Below are 19,758 nucleotides of genomic sequence, written 5' to 3'. Positions count from 1 at the left end.
CTGTAATAGGGTTAGAGGCAGAGAATCCCAGTGGAAAGAGGGGAACCGGCCAGGCAGAGACAGCAAGAGCCTTTCCGTTCACCTTCACACTCCTGGGCCAGACTACACTCAATCATATGACCCACTGAAGAGATGAGTCTTCAGTAAAGAATTAAAGGTTGTGACTGAGTTTGCGTCTCTCACATGGGCAGGCAGACCATTCCATAAAAATGGAGCTCATAGGAGAATGCCCTGCCTCCAGCTGTTTGCTTAGAAATTCTAGGGACAATTAGGAGGCCTGCGTCTTGTGACCGTAGCGTACGTGTAGGTATGTACGGCAGGACCAAATCAGAGAGATAGGTAGGAGCAAGCCCATGTAATGCTTTGTAGGTGAGCAATAAAACCTTGAAATCAGTCCTTGCCTTGACAGGAAGCCAGTGTAGGGAGGCTAGCACTGGAGTAATATGATCAAATGTTTTGGTTCAAGTCAGGATTCTCATGCATTAGTAGATAAGGCGTTGTGTAGATGGGCTCTTCTGTTATGTGTGCAGGTAGATGGTGAGATGAAGGAGGGCCAGATAGTGAAGGCCATCCACCTGGAGTCTATTGCTAAGCTGTCTGACAGCTTCAAAGCTCAGTGGAATGAGGAGGGAGACGTCATGGATGAACACCTCAGTGTCTCAAGACGAGTCACCCTGCAACTCTGCTTTCCCGTTACTTTGGCTAACAGTCATATTTACTTATGTTTTATGTTTGTTTGTCTGTCTGTTTCATTTTCAGGTTAGAAAAATCCAAACTTAGACTTGAGGAGCACATTACATTGATCCCTAAACATAAAATTGAGAACAGAGAAATGGAGAAAGATCAAACAACTCCATGAAAATAATATGTAAGTAATATGGTCCATTTGATCATATTAGGCTATAATCTCCATCATTTGTTTGTGTAGTATCAAAGTAAATTATTTCACTATGGACAGCATTAACCATCTGACTTAGTTAAAAATATAAAGTTTGAAAAGGCAAAATAATTATGTTGAAAACTTTTCTCAGAGCTTTTATCTCATAGTTTAGTTGTTATGTACTGATCATAAAGAGAATGGCATGTAGAATAGTGAGAATAGTTTCTTAGATAGTTTGCACTCCATTTCTCATAGTTATTGCAGACCTGTTTGAAAGGAATATGGACGATCTGCATGGACAGCTCAATAAAGAACAGAAGAGCATGTAAGCAAGGTCCTCTTCAGATAGACAACTTATCAGGATAAGGTAAGACCCAGATGCAGACCGTGTCGAAGTAACAACATTTACTACAGCAACAGGACGGCAGCCAGGCTCAGGTCAGTCAGAGGTCAAAAATCCAGACGGGGCAAACGTACAGGTCGGCAGGCAGAATCAGGGTCAGGCAGAGTGGTCAGGTTCAGGACAAGCAAGGGTCAAAAACCAGGAGGGTGAGAAAGAGAGGCTGGGAAAAACCAGGAGCTGACAGAACAAACGCTGGTAAGCTTGACAAACTGGCAACAGACAAACAGAAAACACAGGTATAAGTACACAGGGGATAATTGGGAAGATGGGCGACACCTGGAGGGGGGTGGAGACAAGAACAAAGACAGGTGAAAGAGATCAGGGCGTGACACAACACTCCCAACAAGTTTATTTGTCACGTGCGCCAAATACAACAGGTGTGGACCTTACAGTGAAATGCTTACTTACAGGCTCTAATCAACAGTGCAAAAAAGGTATTAGGTGAACAATAAGTAAGTAAAGAAATAAAAACAACAGTAAAAAGACAGTGAAAAATAACAGTAGCGAGGCTATATACAGTAGCGAGACTATAACAGTAGCGAGGCTACATACAGGCACCGGTTAGTTGGGCTGATTGAGGTAGTATGTACATGTAGATATGGTTAAAGTGACTATGCTTTTATGATAAACAGAGAGTAGCAGCTGCATAAAAGAGGGGTTGGCGGGTGGTGGGTGGTGGGTGGCGGGACACAATGCAGATAGCCCGGTTAGCCAATGTGCGGGGGCACTGGTTGGTCGGGCCAATTGAGGTAGTATGTCCATGAATGTATAGTTAAAGTGACTATGCATATATGATAAACAGAGAGTAGCAGCAGTGTAAAAGAGGGGTTGGGGGGGGGGATGCAAATAGTCCGGGTAGCCATTGATTATCTGTTCAGGAGTCTTATGGCTTGGGGGTAAAAACTGTTGAGAAGCCTTTGGGTCCTAGACTTGGCACTCTGGTACCGCTTGCCATGAGGTAGTAGAGAGAACAGTCTATGACTGGGGTGGCTGGGGTTTTTGACCATTTTTAGGGCCTTCCTCCGCCTGGTGTAGTGGTCCTGGATGGCAGGCAGCTTAGCCCTAGTGATGTACTGGGCCGTACGCACTACCATCTGTAGTGCCTTGCGGTCGGAGGCCGAGCAATTGCCGTACCAGGCAGTGATGCAACCAGTCAGGATGCTCTCCATGTTGCAGCTGTAGAACCTTTTGAGGATCTGAGGACCCATGTCAAATATTTTTATTTTCCTGAGGGGGAATAGGCTTTGTAGTTTCTCTTCACGACTGTCTTGGTGTGTTTGGACCATTCTAGTTTGTTGTTGAAGGAACTTGAAGCACTCAACCTGCTCCACTACAGCCCCATCGATGAGAATGGGGGCGTGCTCGGTCCTCCTTTTCCTGTTGTCCACAATCATCTCCTTAGTCTTGGTTACATTGAGGAATAGGTTGTTATTCTGCCACCACCCGGCCAGGTCTCTGACCTCCCTATAGACTGTCTCATCGTTGTTGGTGATCAGGCCTACCACTGTTGTGTTGTCTGCAAATTAATGGTGGTGTTGTTGTGCCTGGCTATACAGTCGTCGGTGAACAGGGAGTACAGGAGGGGACTGAGCACGTACCCCTGAGCGGCTCCAGTGTTGAGGATTAGCGAAGGGGAGGTGTTGTTTCCTACCTTCACCACCTGGGGGCGACCCATCAGGAATCCAGGACCCCAGTTGCACAGTGTGTGGTTCAGACCCCGGGCCTCGAGCTTGATGATGAGCTTGGAGGGTACTATGGTGTTCCTATGAAAGGTTCCCGATTCGTTGGACTTACATGGATTCCTGGACGCACAGATCTTCTGGATTAGACGGGGTACTGAAGAGAAAGCAGCGAGATCTGGCTATGGCTATTTCTTCATTTTATGGGATGAGATCCGTTGTACATTTCCACCCGACCTAATTATGCTCTGAGTGGACATTTAAGAGTACGTGTGCACCTTATTGTTTTTTCAAGATGTTCCAACGTTCGTAGATTACCCTCAGGGTCATATAATAACCAGAGTGGCTGTAGAGTGGGCATAAGTTCAGCACTCATGAGTCCTGTCTTTTGTCTTTTTCATAGCCTGAGAGAGAGAGAGAATATATTACCTAGTTATCACAGCTGCACACTATGGAGCACATTATATTGATAATTGCCTAAAATTGTATGTCATTGTCTTTCATAAATGTTGCAATACCGAATGTTGAAACGTTGTTAAATAATATTTGTTACTATGGTATACATTGAGTGAAAGGGTATACATTGAGAGAGAGTAATATTACACACTTAAATGATAGATCATCATTCACACACACAGCCCTGTGTGTGTGAAAAGGCTGTATTGCCTTTTGATTTCCTACAACCTTGCGGATAAAACACCTTCTGTTTGACTTATGCATCCCCCACACATCCTCTGGGGGAAATACATTCTGAATAGAGAGGATTCTGTGCACGTTAGTGCCCAAGTTAGTTTCAAACGCCCAATTGAAGAGACCGAAAACCCTTTGTTTTGAAACACACACACATACATGCCCGCATGCGCACGCAAGCACGCACACGCACACGCCTTTTTTCTCCAGGTCATGCTTGGTGATAGAGCGAAAATACATATTCCTATTCGTTAAAAGGTGAGATACAATTTTAAAGCCATTTATTTAATTCTAAATCTTTAGTACAGACCTTTTAAAACACTATATAATTAATTAACCAATTTTACTGCCCAACATTGAAACATGCAATAATGTTTTTATGTATAAACATTGTTGTACAACAGTTATACATCATTACTAGACACAGTACTACACTTTTAATAACCTTTAAATGTTTATGTTTATAACTGTCTGTTGTAGTAAAGACTGTATTGTATAAAAATAAGACATTGTTTTGAAACGCACATGCCCATTTTCCCGCGACAGACCGTGGCGAGAGCGAAAACGAGAGATTCCCGTTCGTTAAAGGGTGAGATACAATTTTAAAAACATTTATTTAATTCTACATTTTTAGTACATACATTTTAAAACATGCTATAATTAATTAAACAATTTTACTATTCCTTTCTTACAGATAAAGGGCCCGGTTATAGGTTTATACATCCTGCCGTTTCCAATTCCACCCCGTCGTCAAGACAGGCTGTCTTGCTCGTAGGATATCCCGCGCAAGCCCCAGCTCCGTAAGTTTTCCAGGCACAATGTTTTCCAGGCACAATCCCTGAGTAGTTTCATTTCTCTGAGGCAACTGAGTTAGGAAGAACGTCTATCTTTGTAGTGACTGGGTGTATTGATACACCATCCATAATAACTTCACCATGTTCAAAGGGATATTTTACACATCTACCAATTGGGGCCCTACTATGAGAGGTCTTTGTGGTTGAATCTGTGCTTGAAATTCACTACTCAATAGAGGGACCTTACAGATAATTGTATGTGTGGGGTACAGAGATGAGGCACTCGTTCAAAAATAATTTGAAACACTATTATTGCACACAGAGTGAGTCCATGAAATGTATTATGTGACTTGTTAAGCACATTTCTTCTCCTGAATTTATTTAGGCTGGGGTGGAAGAGGTGGAATACTTAGGGACATATCAAAATTAACTGGTGGGAGTGGTTGGTGCGACTCAATGTGTCATATAAAATGCACCACCTGTCACGAACGTCGTCAGGGAAATGACCGGACCAAGGTGCAGCGTGGTGAGCGTACATTTCTTTTTATTACGATTGTCACCAACAAAAACAAGAAATAACAAAACTAGCGTGAAGCTTACTAGGGCTATACAGGCCACTAACAAAGTCAACCACCCACAACTAAGGTGGAAAAACAGGCTGTCTAAGTATAATTCCCAATCAGAGACAAATATAGACAGATGTCCCTGATTGAGAACCATACCCGGCCAAAACATAGAAACAGAAAACATAGAAATAAAGGCGGCTGCAGACCCAGCTCCACCTCTGGCTCCCCCCACTTTGGTGGCGCCTCTGGACTGGGGACAGTTTCGCTGGCGGCCCCGGGCCAGGGACCCTCGCTGGGGGCTCCGGACCGAAGACCGTCGCTGGAGGCTCCGGACCGGAGACCGTCGCTGGAGGCTCCGGACCGGAGACCGTCGCTGGAGGCTCCAGACCGGAGACTGTCGCTGGAGGCTCCAGACCGGGGACCGTCGCTGGAGGCTCCAGACCGCGGATCAAAGCTGGAGGCTCCGTGCCATGGATCCTCACTGCAGGCTCCGGGCTATTGATCATCAATGGAGGCTTTCTGCCATGGATCATCACTGGAGGCTTCGTGCTCTGGATCATCCCGCAGGTGTAATGTTCGGATGTACCGATCCTGTGCAGGTGTTGTTGCACGTGGTCTGGCACTGCGAGGACAATCATCTGTCCATCCTGTCTCCCTGTAGCACTGTCTTAGGCGTCCCACAGTACGGACATTGCAATTTATTGCCCTGGCCACATCTGCAGTCCTCATTCCTCCTTGCAGCATGCCTAAGGCACGTTCACGCAGATGAGCAGGAACCCTGGGCATCTTTCTTTTTGGTGTTTTTCAGAGTCAGTAGAAAGGCCTCTTTAGTGTCCTAAGTTTTCATAACTGTGACCTTAATTGCCTACCGCCTGTAAGCTGTTAGTGTCTTAATGACCGTTCCACAGGTGAATGTTCATTAATTGTTTATGGTTCATTGAACAAGCATGGGAAACAGTGTTTAAACCCTTTACAATGAAGATCTGTGAAGTTATTTGGATTTTTACAAATTATCTTTGAAAGACAGGGTCCTGAAAAAGAGCCGTTTCTTTTTTTGCTGAGTTTATATATATATATATATATATTTTTTTTTTTAATTAAGTGACAGGGATTGCACAATAAAGTCAGAGACTTATTTCCATTGTGGTCCCTATGTTTTACTTTACTACATATATAATTACATAGATACAGACACATTGCAACGATAGAGTAAAAAAATGCTCAACTATCAGAAGAGTATGATGGAGTTAAAGTACAATTGTTACAAGCTTGTTTGGCTTGTAGCTTACTCTTTAGATATTTGAGGCTGCTCCCCGCTAACAGTTATTGTGCTGACGTTGCTTCCAGAGGCAGTTTGGAACATGGTGGTGAGTGTTTTAACCGAGGACAGATGATTTTTACATGCTATGCGCTTCAGCACTTCAGCACGGCTGTCCTGTTCTGTGAGCTTGTGTTGCCTAACACTTGCCGCTGAGCCTCCAAGGCGTTTCCACTTCACAATAACAGCAGTTAAAGTTGACTGTGGCAGCTCTAACAGGGCAGAAATTTAACGAACTGACTTGTCGGAAAGGTGGCATCCTACAACGGTGCTGCGTTGAAAGTCACTAAGCTCTTCAGTACAGGCCATTCTACTGTCAATGTTTGTCTATGGAGATTGCATGGCTGTGTGCTCGATTGTATACACCTGTCAGCAACGGGTGTGGCTGAAATACCAAAATCCACTAATGTTGAAGGCGTACTTTTGTATATATAGTGTATATATAGCCTGTATAAAAGAAGAGAAGCCTAACCCCAGAGAGATGGTGATATGTCAGTAGCATGCTACTACAGCGACGCATCGCTGTAGTAGCAAATAAATTCATTAAAAATCCTACAATGTGATTTTCTGGATTTTTTTTTCTCATTTTGTCTGTCATAGTTGAAGTGTACCTATGATGAAAATTACAGGCCTCTCACATCTTTTTAAGTGGCAGAACTTGCACAATTGGTGGCTGACTAAATACTTTTTTGCCCCACTGTAGATGTGCAGAAGGAGTGTAATTTGTTCATTTTCGATCTGAAAATGTTGTATAAAGACAAGCATTACAGTGGCTGCAAAATTATTCACACCGCTTGGCATTTTTCCTATTTTGTTGCCTGACAACCTGGAAATAAAATAGATTTTGGGGGGTTTTATCATTTGATTTTAACAACATGCCTACCATGTAGGCATGTTGTGCTTCTCTACAACTTCGTCCCTGACCTGTTTGGAGAGCTCCTTTGTCTTCATGGTGCCTCTTGCTTGGTGGTACCCCTTGCTTAGTGGTGTTCCAGACTCTGGGCCTTTCAGAACAGTTGAAGTCGGCAGTTTACATACACCTTAGCCAAATACAATTAATATGTTTTTCACAATTCCTGACATTTAATCAAAGTAAAAATTCCCTGTTTTAGGTCAGTTAGGATCACCACTGTATTTTAAGCATGTGAAATGTCAGAATAATAGTAGAGAGAATTATTTTTTTTCAGCTTTTATTTCTTTCATCACATTCCTAGTGGGTCAGAAGTTTACATACACTCAATTAGTATTTGGTAGCCTTGCCTTTACATTTTTTTTAACTTGGGTCAAATGTTTTGGTTAGCCCTCCACAAGCTTCCCACAATAAGTTGGGTGAATTTTGGCCCTTGAACTGTATATACTGAGATCATGTGACACTTAGATTGCACACAGGTGGACTTTATTTAACTAATTATGTGACTTCTGAAGGTAATTGGTTGCACCAGATCTTATTTAGGGGCTTCATAGCAAAGGGGGTAAATACATATGCACGCACCACTTTTCCATTTGATTTATTTTTTTACATTTTTGAAAAAAAACTTTTTTTTCACTTCACCAATTTGGACTATTTTGTGTATGTCCATTACATGAAATCCAATAAAAATCCATTTAAATAACATTTTGTAATGCAACAAAATAGGAAAAACGTAAAGGTGAATTAATACTTTTGCAAGGCACTGTACAACATCTCCTATGTACTTCCTGATAAACTCATTCACCGTATTGGTATATGTGTCGAAAATTATTTGCTGAAGCTTCTCTGAACATATCCCAGTCCGCGTGATCAAAACAATCTTGAAGTGTGGATTCCGATTGGTCAAACCAGCTTTGAATGGCCCTTACCAGTGCTTCCGGTTTGAGTTTCTGCCTATAGGAGGGGAGGAGCAAGATGGAATCGTGGTTCGATTTGCCGAATGGAGGGCCTTTTTGCATTCCGGAAAGTAGTATAACAATGGTCGAGAGTTTTAGCAGAGCAAGTACAACAATCACTATGTTGATAGAATTTTGGGAGCCTTTCCTCAAATTTGCTTTGTTAAAATCCCCAACTACAATAAATGCAGCCTCAGGATATACGGTTTCCATAAAGTCCAGTGAAGTTCGAGGGCCGTCATGGTATTGGCTATTATTGATAAAATCTAATGACTAATTCAACACTTCAGGAATCTTCAGAGAGACCACAAGATTTTGGAGGTTATCCACAGACGCATGACCAAGATCCACATCAGGAAGTTCCAACTGGGGGACCTCAAAAATATACTACAGGAAGAACTGAAGGGCATGAGTTTCCTGTTGGCCAGAACTAAATCAAACATTACACTTAAAGTAGAGAGCAACTAAAGTGAGACAAAGAATTACATCAACACAACTGTTGTTAGAAAAACTAAAAACAAATGAAAGTCATATCAGATGGTACACACTTGTAATTTTTATTTCAGAAAATTTGAACAACACTTCTGAGTTTTCACAATAGTCAAATCTAGCTAGTCAAGTCCTTGTTTTGTATGTTTTAAAATTACAGTGCAATAAAATTATATAGATCTAATCAACACTTTCATTGTTATACATTTACAGGCATTCTATGAGCATGCATGAAACAAATTCACGATTTCACTTGCTTACTATTCAACAGTGTATTTCCACAACAGAATTTATGGGGAAAAGGCAATATAATTTCCATTTAAAAAACTTACAAGCAAAATCATTTAAATGCATCCACTTGTAACGATTACTATTAGGTTATAGTGAACCATTGTATGTGCCTCTGGGCATATGCACGTGTTCAGAGTTTTTGGCACATTAGATTTAGCTCAAGAAAACTTAACTTAAAATATTGGACAATCCAGAGACCTCAATCGATTTCAAAACAACAACCAAGGATATCGGCGATTAAAGCAATCAAGGAAGTTGAGCATAAAATATTAAAGAGTGAATATGTTTATACACAACATGTATAACAGCCTCAATGAGGAACAGTACATCTTAGGCCTTAGACAACAACATTCAAGTGTACACAAGCATCAACACAATAACATTCAATAATTTACAACACATATATGGAGCTTTATAGATTATAGACATACTGTATGTGCATAGGGTGATTGTTTTCCACCTTAGTTGCATAAATATAATAAAATCTTCCTTCTCCCTGTGAGATGAACTCACACCATCAACCCTGCATGCAGCAGTCATCATTCTACCATACTCAGAGGAGTCAGTAAAGACTATTGTCCATATGTCTATTGCACAACACCTTCTGAATTGATAGGTGGATATTAATCCCCACATCCCTCTATAATACTTCTAGTGGCCGTTGCCGCCTTCTGACAGAATCCGGCTAGGTTCAGTGAACCTGGCAGTGAGAAGGTAGAAGAGGGCAGGTCCAGGTACCAGGGCCAATAGAGGCAGGTCCTGCTCCAGTTTATCCAATCGGGAGATGGAGATGATGCCATAAGCATGAAGGAGCCAATGACTGAAGAGCACCACCAACCTCTTCTTCTTGGCAATGAGATTCTTGAAAGACTATGGATAGGAGTAAACAAATAGGAAATTGGATATGTTCTAATACAATGATGTTGACTGATTGATCACAAATGTTAAGTAAATATAAAATAAGGAGTTTCTTACCTGTATTTCTGAGGCTGACATGTACACTGCCAGGGTAACCAGGGACAACACCAAAATAATGTATGGAAAAGCATAATCTGAAATAAACAGAAAATACCAAAGTCATTGGAAGTCTGGAGAACTTCAGTTTTGGATTTTGCTTTTGAATGCGAGCGCTGGCTGTTAACACTCACATTTGATTTGCTCTGAGCAAAAATTATGTTTCCCCTCTGGAGGCATTCCCGTATTAGTTTTTTTTCCATGTTTTGTCCGTGTATTTTCCTACCACTAGCTTGTTGCAAGGCAGAAGAATTCAGAAACAACCTCTTTGGTGTTCAACCCATGCAAATTATTGGACTTATTTTTGTTTAAATTATAAAAGGACTAGTTTTGCATTTCTTAAAATGTTTACTAGTTTTGCATTTCTTAATTTTTGAAGGGCTAGTAAAGTATTAGAAAGACTGGAAAGATAGTCTGGTGAGTCAAAGGGCAATCATTTAAATATAAATATTTAACCTTTATTTAACTAGGCAAGGTTGAGAACAATTTGAACCCAGTTAAGAACAAATTCTTATTTACAACGACGGCCTACCAGGGAACTGTGGGTTAACTGCCTTGTTTAGGGGCAAAACGACAGATTTTTACCTCGTCAGCTCGGGCCGACGCTCTAACCACTAGGCTACCTGCTGCCCCACTAGGCTACCTGCTGCCCCACTAGGCTACCTGCTGCCCCACTAGGCTACCTGCCGCCGCCAAAACCCCTGGGTTCAAATCCGCCAATTCGCTGGATTTGAACCCAGGTCGACTCTGGCATCCATGTATGCCTGGTTCAGCTACTCTAACGTGTCACTAGTTTCCATGCATACTCCACCGTACTCCATAAATATTTATAGTCGTCCTGAAGAGAACTTCCTCAGTCCTTCAAACAGAACATAAGAATCCTGGGCTTCCAAGGCCACAAGACCTCTGGCCTTCAAGAGCGACTGAACATGCCGATTGGCAAGTGTGTTTTTCTGTTGCTAATTAGACATTTAAGATTTCAGTCTTGGAGGTGTGTAAAAAAAATTTGCAACGTGTTGTCTTATATAAACAAATTCAGAGCTGCTGGGCATGTCCTTCTCACTGTCTATGCTATTGGATAGAGTGCAACCACTGCAGTTTTTCTCCCCATGTCAGTGGGAAAATGACATAAATCAAAACCCAACCTTAATTTACCAGTTGTGACACACGGATGTTCCAAACTCTGTTATAGACGAGACTGACTTTATGACCAAAATGATCCTATTTACACCATTTCTGACTGACTGATGACATTTTAAAAGGGATTTGTTGCTTTTTAAAGGCAGTCGCTCTTTAAAAGAATGCATTTCACATAAATCAATTATGTAACAAGCAATACTATATAAATGCAAACTGGACTTAACCTGACTAGACCGAACCTGACTGGACCCTCATCTGAAAGCATACTCACAGAGGAGGCCGCCTCCCACAGCTTGCAGGACTGTCAGGATAGGGAAGAAGTAGAGAGCAGCGTAGATGCTCTTGAAGCGGTCAGATTTCCCCAGACCACAGGCAATCTTTTTGACCAGGAGTGGACGCAGGAGCATCATGAAAACCAGACAGAAGGCGTAGTAGATCAAAACCATAGTGTACCTGCGAACACAATATGATAAACCATGTTATTCAATTAACAAAACAGCTCACATCACACTGTGCTTGATGGTGTGCACAATGCTCTGAACATACCAACCAATTTCATTTATACCATGGTATTGTTGAATACTCGTTTCTGAATGGCTTGAAGAGCATTCTAGAGCGTGCATTATTTCTCTATAACGCACGGTATATCATCACGGTAGAATTTAATGGCTATAGCTTTTGAAAGAGAAAGTCACATTGAAAAAATTATTGCCATGTTGAAATCGACTTTCATAATAGCAAGCTAGGACTGATGGTTTGGTTAGCTAAACTACGGCAACTACTGTAGCTATCGAGTAAACTTGCTAGCTACTTCAGTGGACGTTGAACACATTTCTACCTGCAAATGAACACATTTCTAGTGGCAAATGTGTTAATTTATAGCCATGGTATAAAAAGGACAATCAACTTAGGGCTCTATGCTTTCTCTGGAAAATAATGCAACTCCGTTTAAGGTTAGTTCCACTTTGCTAGCGCGTTGTGGAATACACCTTCCACGTCGTTCATTATTTTCAATAGAAGGCATAGCCCCTTGCTGATTATCTCTTACATGTTCAACTCATTGCCAATTCATATCAGTTCATTAGGAGACAGTTGAGACAGAGATTGAACTTAATACTGGACTAAAAAGCTATTTCAACATGCTTTTGGTCCAGGACTAGCTGTGAAAGCAGCCCTACAAGTGCAAAGTGTATAGGTCCAATTCATGACGTGGACAACATAGGCATAGGCTACTCACAGGGGAAAGACTGCTTCCTGCGTGCAGTGTAGAGTTGTGACATAGTCTGGGCTGGGGTTGTACAGCATGGTGTACCAGTCTGACAGCATCTGGACTCTGCAGGACCTGATAGACAGCAGACCCACTGGGTCGTTGACCAGTAGAGTCAGCACAGCCGCAGCGCTGCACTCAAACAGGGCAGTTATGTGTTGGAAGAGGGCACTGGAGCTGCAGAAAAATATACATAATATCAGAAACATTAAAGCGAGTTACCAAGTAGGCTACTACAGGACAATGTTAAAATCCTCTTTTCAAAAAAGTAAATGTCACAATATGCAGCCTATTGGCCATGGGTTATGGTGACCAAATACATAATTGGTTAATTTGGCCTGAATGTGAGGCATTACCTTTTCTTTCCAGAATACCACTCAATGAAGAACCAGTGTAGAACCAGTGGCAGCATTGCCATGAAGCCCAGGTACAGCCAGTCATAAAGTTCAGGGGATTCTGTACACTTCTCACAGATCTTCTGCATGCTAGTCCTCTCTCCTCTGGGACATACCTGATCATTCAACTACATTTTAGTGTGTGGGCATAGGCTACTACTAGGTTACGGAAACATAGCTAGTGTTACAGTAGCTACAGTAGAATGCCATTTCAACAGCCTTGCTAGATCGATGACGTTTGTTAACATTCAGCTGGAGCTACTCACCCCACATTCTCCATCAAAGGAGCCATTTATTAACGTCTTGCCGCAATACAGTCCCGGACAAGTTGAACTCATAGCTACTGCTGTAATGAAGCCAGGAGTAAGTAATACAACAATACAGTTATTGACAATATTGCAGACGTCAATATGTACTTTAGCATAATAGCTAGCTAACAACTAACAAGTAACGCTAGCTAATAGTTAGCTAGCTAGCTATAGTGGCTTGTCTGGCTTAGGCAACGGGACGTTAAAGCCATCATTGTGCAGACAATGTAGCCACATACCCATGTTATTAGTCAACCTCCATACGATTAAGCGTTAATACATTACTTAGTAGAATATGTTTATGACGTATCCAACGATTTAATTTCTGCTAAATCAAGCGATCAGCCTGAAGTTGCTTCTTCATCTATTATAATATTATGGTAGTCCGCAAACAAACGTTAGAAGTACATGCCGCCACCTACTGTACTGGAGTGTGTAGTCCATCACAGTTTACAGACTAAATTCATAAAGAAACAAACATTAAAATAAACTAAACCCTCCTATCTTAATCCTGTACTACTAAGAAAATAAAAAAGAGCCCTTCTAACAAACCCTCCCCCATTCCCCAAATCCCTTCCAACCCCCTCATCCCCATCCAACCTCAATAATCCTGCACATCAATCCTCTTCCACATAGGCCTACCAGTACTTACAACAATACAACAACACATGCTTCACTGTTTCACCACTCCATACACAAACCATTTGCATGCTTGCCAACCAGATATAATGAAGAGTTTAATGTACAATGTCCTAGACGCAGTTGAGCAGACTCTCTTCCTTCCTTGTCTGACCCTTGAATCTTGGCCCACCTACCTTTCTTTGGAAGGCATATAAATGCAGGTCCTTGGGCTCTGTCGCACCGTTTCTATCACAATGGTCTCTAATATTGCATCGCATCACCTCTAATATGAATTATATCTTGTTTTAAAGCCCTTTGGGCTACCTGGTCTACTATTTCACTCCCAAGTAGACCCAGCAGAATCTCACTACTACACCCAGTACCGAAGGCTTCTGCTAGAGATCCCAAATCGAGCAGTGGACAAATGCTGATCAAATGTTAAAACACATGATGATTAAAATGTATTTATTTTAATTATTTTACAGACACACAATATGTTCATATAATATAAAAGGTAAGATAAACATGTTCCAAGTAGCCTATGTGTCATGAGTAGGGTAGATAGAGAGAGGTCATGAGCTCCTGAATTCTTCTGCAAAAAAATTGAATCAGAGTTGGATAAACATAGATAAACTTGGATTTTTTCACAAGGACTTATACAGGATACTACCCTCTACTACAAAACCTTCACTCCAAATCTAAATTCTAAACCTAAAAACTTGATTTTGGACAAAATTACCCAGAATGATTCTTACTACTAAGGACTATCAAGAAAACACTGGCAAACCAAAACCTGCAGAAGAAACACAGCAGAAACCTGGAAATACCATCCAACCAAAAACTGAGTGAGTAATGTTCAGTCTGAAGCTACCTCTGAAGCCAAAAAGTAAAATATAATAATGTTTAGGTAATTTTGGTATATAAAGCTAAGTTAATAAGCCTACTAAGCTACCTTGGAGCTGTTGTCAGAGGACAGACTAGAGTCTCCCAGCCGCATCATGATTCATACGTGCACAAACGACGTAAAGGGCCAGCAGGAAAGGGTGGACAGCACTCAAGGGAGTGATTGAAAAAGCTTCTTCCACTTTCCCTAACACACGAGTGGTCATCTCCACCCTGCTACCACAGAAATACTTTCACCCTGCCACCATACAACGGGTGAATGCAAGCATGTCCTGGGACTGTGCCTCAAAACCTAACTTCTACCTGGCCACCACTCCACTCGAGAATTGAACAGCCTTTCTGACCAGATCCATCTCTACAAGGCAGCAGTCCCAACTTTTGCCAGGACCTGAAGGACATTACCCTCAACCGCAGCCCCAGCAGGTCCCTGCAGGAAGGACCTCAACATGACAGCCGTACATATGCCCAGGCCATGAGCAGAACAACAGGCCCAACCACCACTAATACACCCGGCCAAGCCCCATCCTGCGACCTAAGAGGTATGTATCAGATGCTCAACATGCTCTGCTCACACCTACTGTAATGGTCCGAACCTAAACCACACGAAAACAACACTAGACGTTATGGAAGACAAAACTTTTATTATCTCATCCTGGAATACATAAGGTCATCCATCTGCCTTTGGCCTAAAGATTAGGAATACAGACTTCATGAAAGGAATCGGAAATAAAGACATTGTCATCCTACAATAAATATGTTATAGAGGAGATGGACACTGGTTGCCCTCTAGGTTACAGAGAGTTGGTAGTCCCACCCACCAAACTACCAGGTGTGAAACAGGGAAGAGACTCAGAGGGTATGTTAATTTAGTATAGAGCATACCTAAACCAATCTATTAAAGTAGTCAAAACAGGGACATTTTACATCTGGCTAGAAATTAATCAGGAAATTATCAAAACAGAGAAACATTTCCTTGTGTGCCACCTATATTGCCTCCAGTAATAGAGTCCCCATACTTTAACAATGACAGTTTCTCCATCCTACAGGAGAAGATCAACAATTTCTAGGCCAAGGGATATGTACTAGTCTGTGTTGATCTAAATGCCAGAACTGGACAAGAACCTCTTATTTTTCTTAAAACTACATGGATGGTTACAGTGCCAATCTTGGTGGTGCATTAAAAAAAAGCCACTACACAACACAACCCTAAACATTACATTAATTGTACTATAACGGTGCCAAACACGCGCGAGTTGTGTGGGTGCAATAATTGAAAACATAGATTCCTACATTTATTTTGCAACGCTAGCGGTGTAGTCAGGGTATAAACAGCACAAAGTTTTTTTTATTTAACCTTTATTTAACTAGGCAAGTCAGATAAGAAAAAAGTATTATTTACAATGACAGCCTACCGAGGAACAGTGGGTTAATTGCCTCGTTCAGGGGCAGAACAACAGATTTTTACCTTGTCAGCTCGGGGATTCCCTTTCGGGAACTGGCCCAACACTCTAACCACTAGGCTACCTGCCACCCGGGTAAAGTTACAGATTGTACACAAGCAAGGCTGGGAATATGAGATAGGCTACAGGATTACGATCAGGCAAGAACTGCAAACAGGAGCACTTGTCTACTGGGAATGGGACACCCAAAACTTTACTGCTCCGGACAACAGCTCTTGGACGAGTTTAACGCTAGAAATAGTCACCATAGTCCCGAGGTTACACAGTGTTTTCACAAAGGCCACTCTCGAAAACCTTACGGGTGGAGACGAGGAGTACCAATAACACACACCAGTACAGAGAGAGGAAGGGAACTCGGTCCTCCAGGGCATCACGGTGGCAGCTCAAGCCTTTGTGCTCCTGGCCATCTTCCTCCTCTCTAGTTTAGGGAATTGTGCGGTGGTGATTGTCATAATCAAACATGGCAGCTGAGAACGGTTACCAATGCTTTCATCATGTCCCTTTCACGGTCTGATTTCTTGAAGGTCGTTCTTTTTTTTTTTTTTTACCGTTCTCGTTCATGATGCTCTTCAGCAAATATGGTGTGTGGATATTTGGAGACGGCTTTTGCGTCTCCAACGGGTTCTTCAACACAGCAAATTGGACAGTTTTATCCAGCTTGGTTTTCAGTGTAACATTTCTAGTGTTGATTCAGGAGTTAAATTAACTTAACACTCAGTGGTGTAAAATAACCCCAGTGTTGGTGTTAATAACTAGAGTTGAGTGTGATTGTGTCATCTTTACTTTGTGTAAAGTAAAAAACCACAACCATCCTCTATTGCAGGTTGATTTTCAGAAATGTTTGTTTTTGCATGTACAGTTGAAGTCAAAAGTTTACATACACCTTAGCCAACTACATTTAAACTCAGTTTTTCACAATTCCTGACATTCAACCCTAGTAACAATTCCCTGTTTTAGGTCAGTTACGATCACCACATTATTTTAAGAATGTGAAATGTCAGAATAATAACAGAGAATGATTTATATCAGCTTGTATTTCTTTCATCACATTCTCAGTGGGTCAGAAGTTTACATACACTTAATAAGTATTTGGTAGCATTGCCTTTAAATTGTTTAACTTGGGTCAAACGTTATGGGTAGCCTTCCACAAGCTTCCCACAATACGTTGGGTGAATTTTGGCCCATTCCTCCGGACAGAGGTGGTGTAACTGAGTCAGGTTTGTAGGCCTCCTTGCTCGCACACGCTTTTTCAGTTCTGCCCACAAATTTTCTCTAGGATTGAGGTCAGGGCTTTGGGATGGCCACTCCAATACCTTGACTTTGTTGTCCTTAAGCCATTTTGCCACAACTTTGGAAGTATGCTTGGGGTCATTGTCCATTTGGAAAGACCCATTTGCGACCAAGCTTTTAACTGATGTCTTGAGATGTTGCTTCAATATATCCACATCATTTTCTTTCCTCATGATGCCATCTATTTTGTGAATTGCACCAGTCCCTCCTGCAGGAAAGCACCCCCACAACATGATGCTGCCACCCCCGTGCTTCACGGTTGGGATGGTGTTCTTTGGCTTGCAAGCCTCCCCCTTTTTCCTTCAAACATAACAATGGTCATTCTGGCCAAACAGTTATATTTTGTTTCATCAGACCAGAGGACATTTCTCCAAAAAGTACAATCTTTGTCCCCATGTGCAGTTGCAAACCGTAGTTTGGCTTTTTTATGGCGGTTTTGGAGCAGTGGCTTCTTCCTTGCTGAGCGGCCTTTCAGGTTACGACGATATAGGACTCGTTTTACTGTGGATATAGATACTTTTGTACCCATTTCCTCCAGCAACTTCACAAGGTCCTTTGCTGTTGTTCTGGGATTGATTTGCACTTTTCGCACCAAAGTACGTTCATCTCTAGGAGACAGAACACGTCTCCTTCCTGAGAGGTATGACGGCTGTGTGGTCCCATGGTGTTTATACTTGCGTACTATTGTTTGTACAGATGAACGTGGTACCTTCAGGCGTTTGGATATTGCTCCCAAGGATGAACCAGACTTATGGAGGTCTACAAAAAAAATTCTGAGGTCTTGGCTGATTTCTTTTGATGTCTAGGAAAGAGGCACTGAGTTTAAAGGTAGGCCTTGAAATACATCCCCAGGTACACCTCCAATTGACTCAAATGATGTCAATTAGTCTATCAGAAGCTTCTAAAGCCATGACATCATTTTCTGGAATTATCCAAGCTGTTTAAGGCACAGTCAACATAGTGTATGTAAACTTCTGACCCATTGGAATTGTGATACAGTGAATTCTAAGTGAAATAATCTGTCTGTAAACAATTGTTGGAAAAATTACTTGTGTCATGCACAAAGTAGATGTCCTAACCGACTTGCCAAAACTATAGTTTGTTAACAATTTGTGGAGTGGTTGAAAAACGAGTTAATGACTCCAACCTAAGTGTATGTAAACTTCCGACTTCAACTGTACATTGATTGGTTGTATAATCTGATGCTACACAAAGATCAAACATACATTTTTCTAAACTAATCCAATCTGTAAGTAGTTGGACTTTATTTTGTACCCATTACTGTTACCGAGATGTTTGTTCCAGTTTAGTAGCTTTAGGTAGTCCCATTATTCAATCTTCCATACTATGGCAGACATTCTGAATGCAGGTAGCGGGTGATTAAAAGTACCAATTGTTGAACATCCTCACTCTGGCTGGATTCCAATAGGAATTACATATCACTTTGCAAACCAGCATTATGTGACTTGCAGGCCTGATGTGGCCTGTAAACCTGGAGTTTATGATATGTGCAAAATTGTCATACAAATATATTTTTTAAAGGCTAATAAGGCTGCTTGAACCATTCATAGAGGGTTCTAGGAAAAACACTTTAAAGAGAAAATAATTATCTGCAAAACCCTTCATAGAGAGATAACCATTATCAGGGGATTATATGAAGTACCCTACATAGTGTAGCACCGAAAAGTGTAACCCTATGGCAACAAAATGAAGAACCCTATATGTTTCTAGCACCTTTTTTCCCTAAGAGTGTACAAAACAAGCTGTGAGTTGAATTTTGTTTTATTGGTAATCAGTTGATTAATACTATTTTGACTTTTCAAACATTTAGAGCACCTGCTCTTTCCATGACATAGACTGACCAGGTGAATTCAATTGAAAGCTATGATCCTATATTGATGTCACTTGTTAAATCCACTTCAGTCAGTGTAGATGAAGGGGGAACAGGTTCAATAAAAAAATATTTTACCTTGACACATGGATTGTGTATGGGTGCCATTCAGAGGGTGAATGGGCATGACAAAATATTTAAGTGCCTTTGAACGGGGTATGGTAGTAGGTGCAATGCTGCTGGGGTTTTCACACTCAACAGAAAATAAGGTCTGAGGTTAACACAGGTTTAAGACAACTTATACATTTTGTTCTATGAGATAATATCAGTCAGTTAACATGACCTTTATGAATTATGAAGCCTTTTTGTGCTTTATGTGATTTTGACTACATAAATCCTTAAAAATGTACTAAGTGACGTTAGCTGATGAAGATTCTCTCATGTGTTTACCACAGACCTTTATTTTTGGCATTCATTCATTTCCCCATAGGTTTTGGCCAAGGAGCCATGGCGGAGTTAGTGCCTACAAAAAGACGTCATTACTATTGCTGTC

General features: G+C 41.5%; 1 protein-coding gene across 4 annotated transcripts; it reads right to left on the bottom strand.

Moving 5' to 3' along the window:
* Positions 1-8,732: 8,732 nt before the first annotated feature.
* Positions 8,733-13,508, bottom strand: LOC110497720 (JNK1/MAPK8-associated membrane protein). Of its 4 annotated transcripts, none has more exons than XM_021574031.3 (7): positions 13,340-13,508; positions 13,059-13,138; positions 12,754-12,908; positions 12,368-12,574; positions 11,402-11,583; positions 9,952-10,028; positions 8,733-9,846 (listed from the first exon to the last, which is right to left on the bottom strand). In XM_021574031.3, exons 1-7 carry the CDS (start codon positions 13,341-13,343, stop codon positions 9,628-9,630), a joined length of 924 nt encoding a protein of 307 aa, XP_021429706.1. In that variant the 5' UTR covers positions 13,344-13,508; the 3' UTR covers positions 8,733-9,627. The 4 variants fall into 4 exon arrangements, with proteins under 4 accessions (XP_021429706.1, XP_021429708.1, XP_036810591.1 ...); XM_021574033.3 differs by having other exon boundaries at positions 13,386-13,506; XM_036954696.2 differs by having other exon boundaries at positions 13,059-13,135; positions 13,386-13,489.
* Between the last annotated feature and the right edge of the window lie 6,250 nt (positions 13,509-19,758).

Source organism: Oncorhynchus mykiss, chromosome 19 (genome assembly GCF_057628025.1).
Source record: "Oncorhynchus mykiss isolate SJ-2025 chromosome 19, ASM5762802v1, whole genome shotgun sequence".
Classification (NCBI taxonomy): domain Eukaryota; kingdom Metazoa; phylum Chordata; class Actinopteri; order Salmoniformes; family Salmonidae; genus Oncorhynchus; species Oncorhynchus mykiss.
This window is presented reverse-complemented; position numbering and strand designations above follow the sequence as displayed.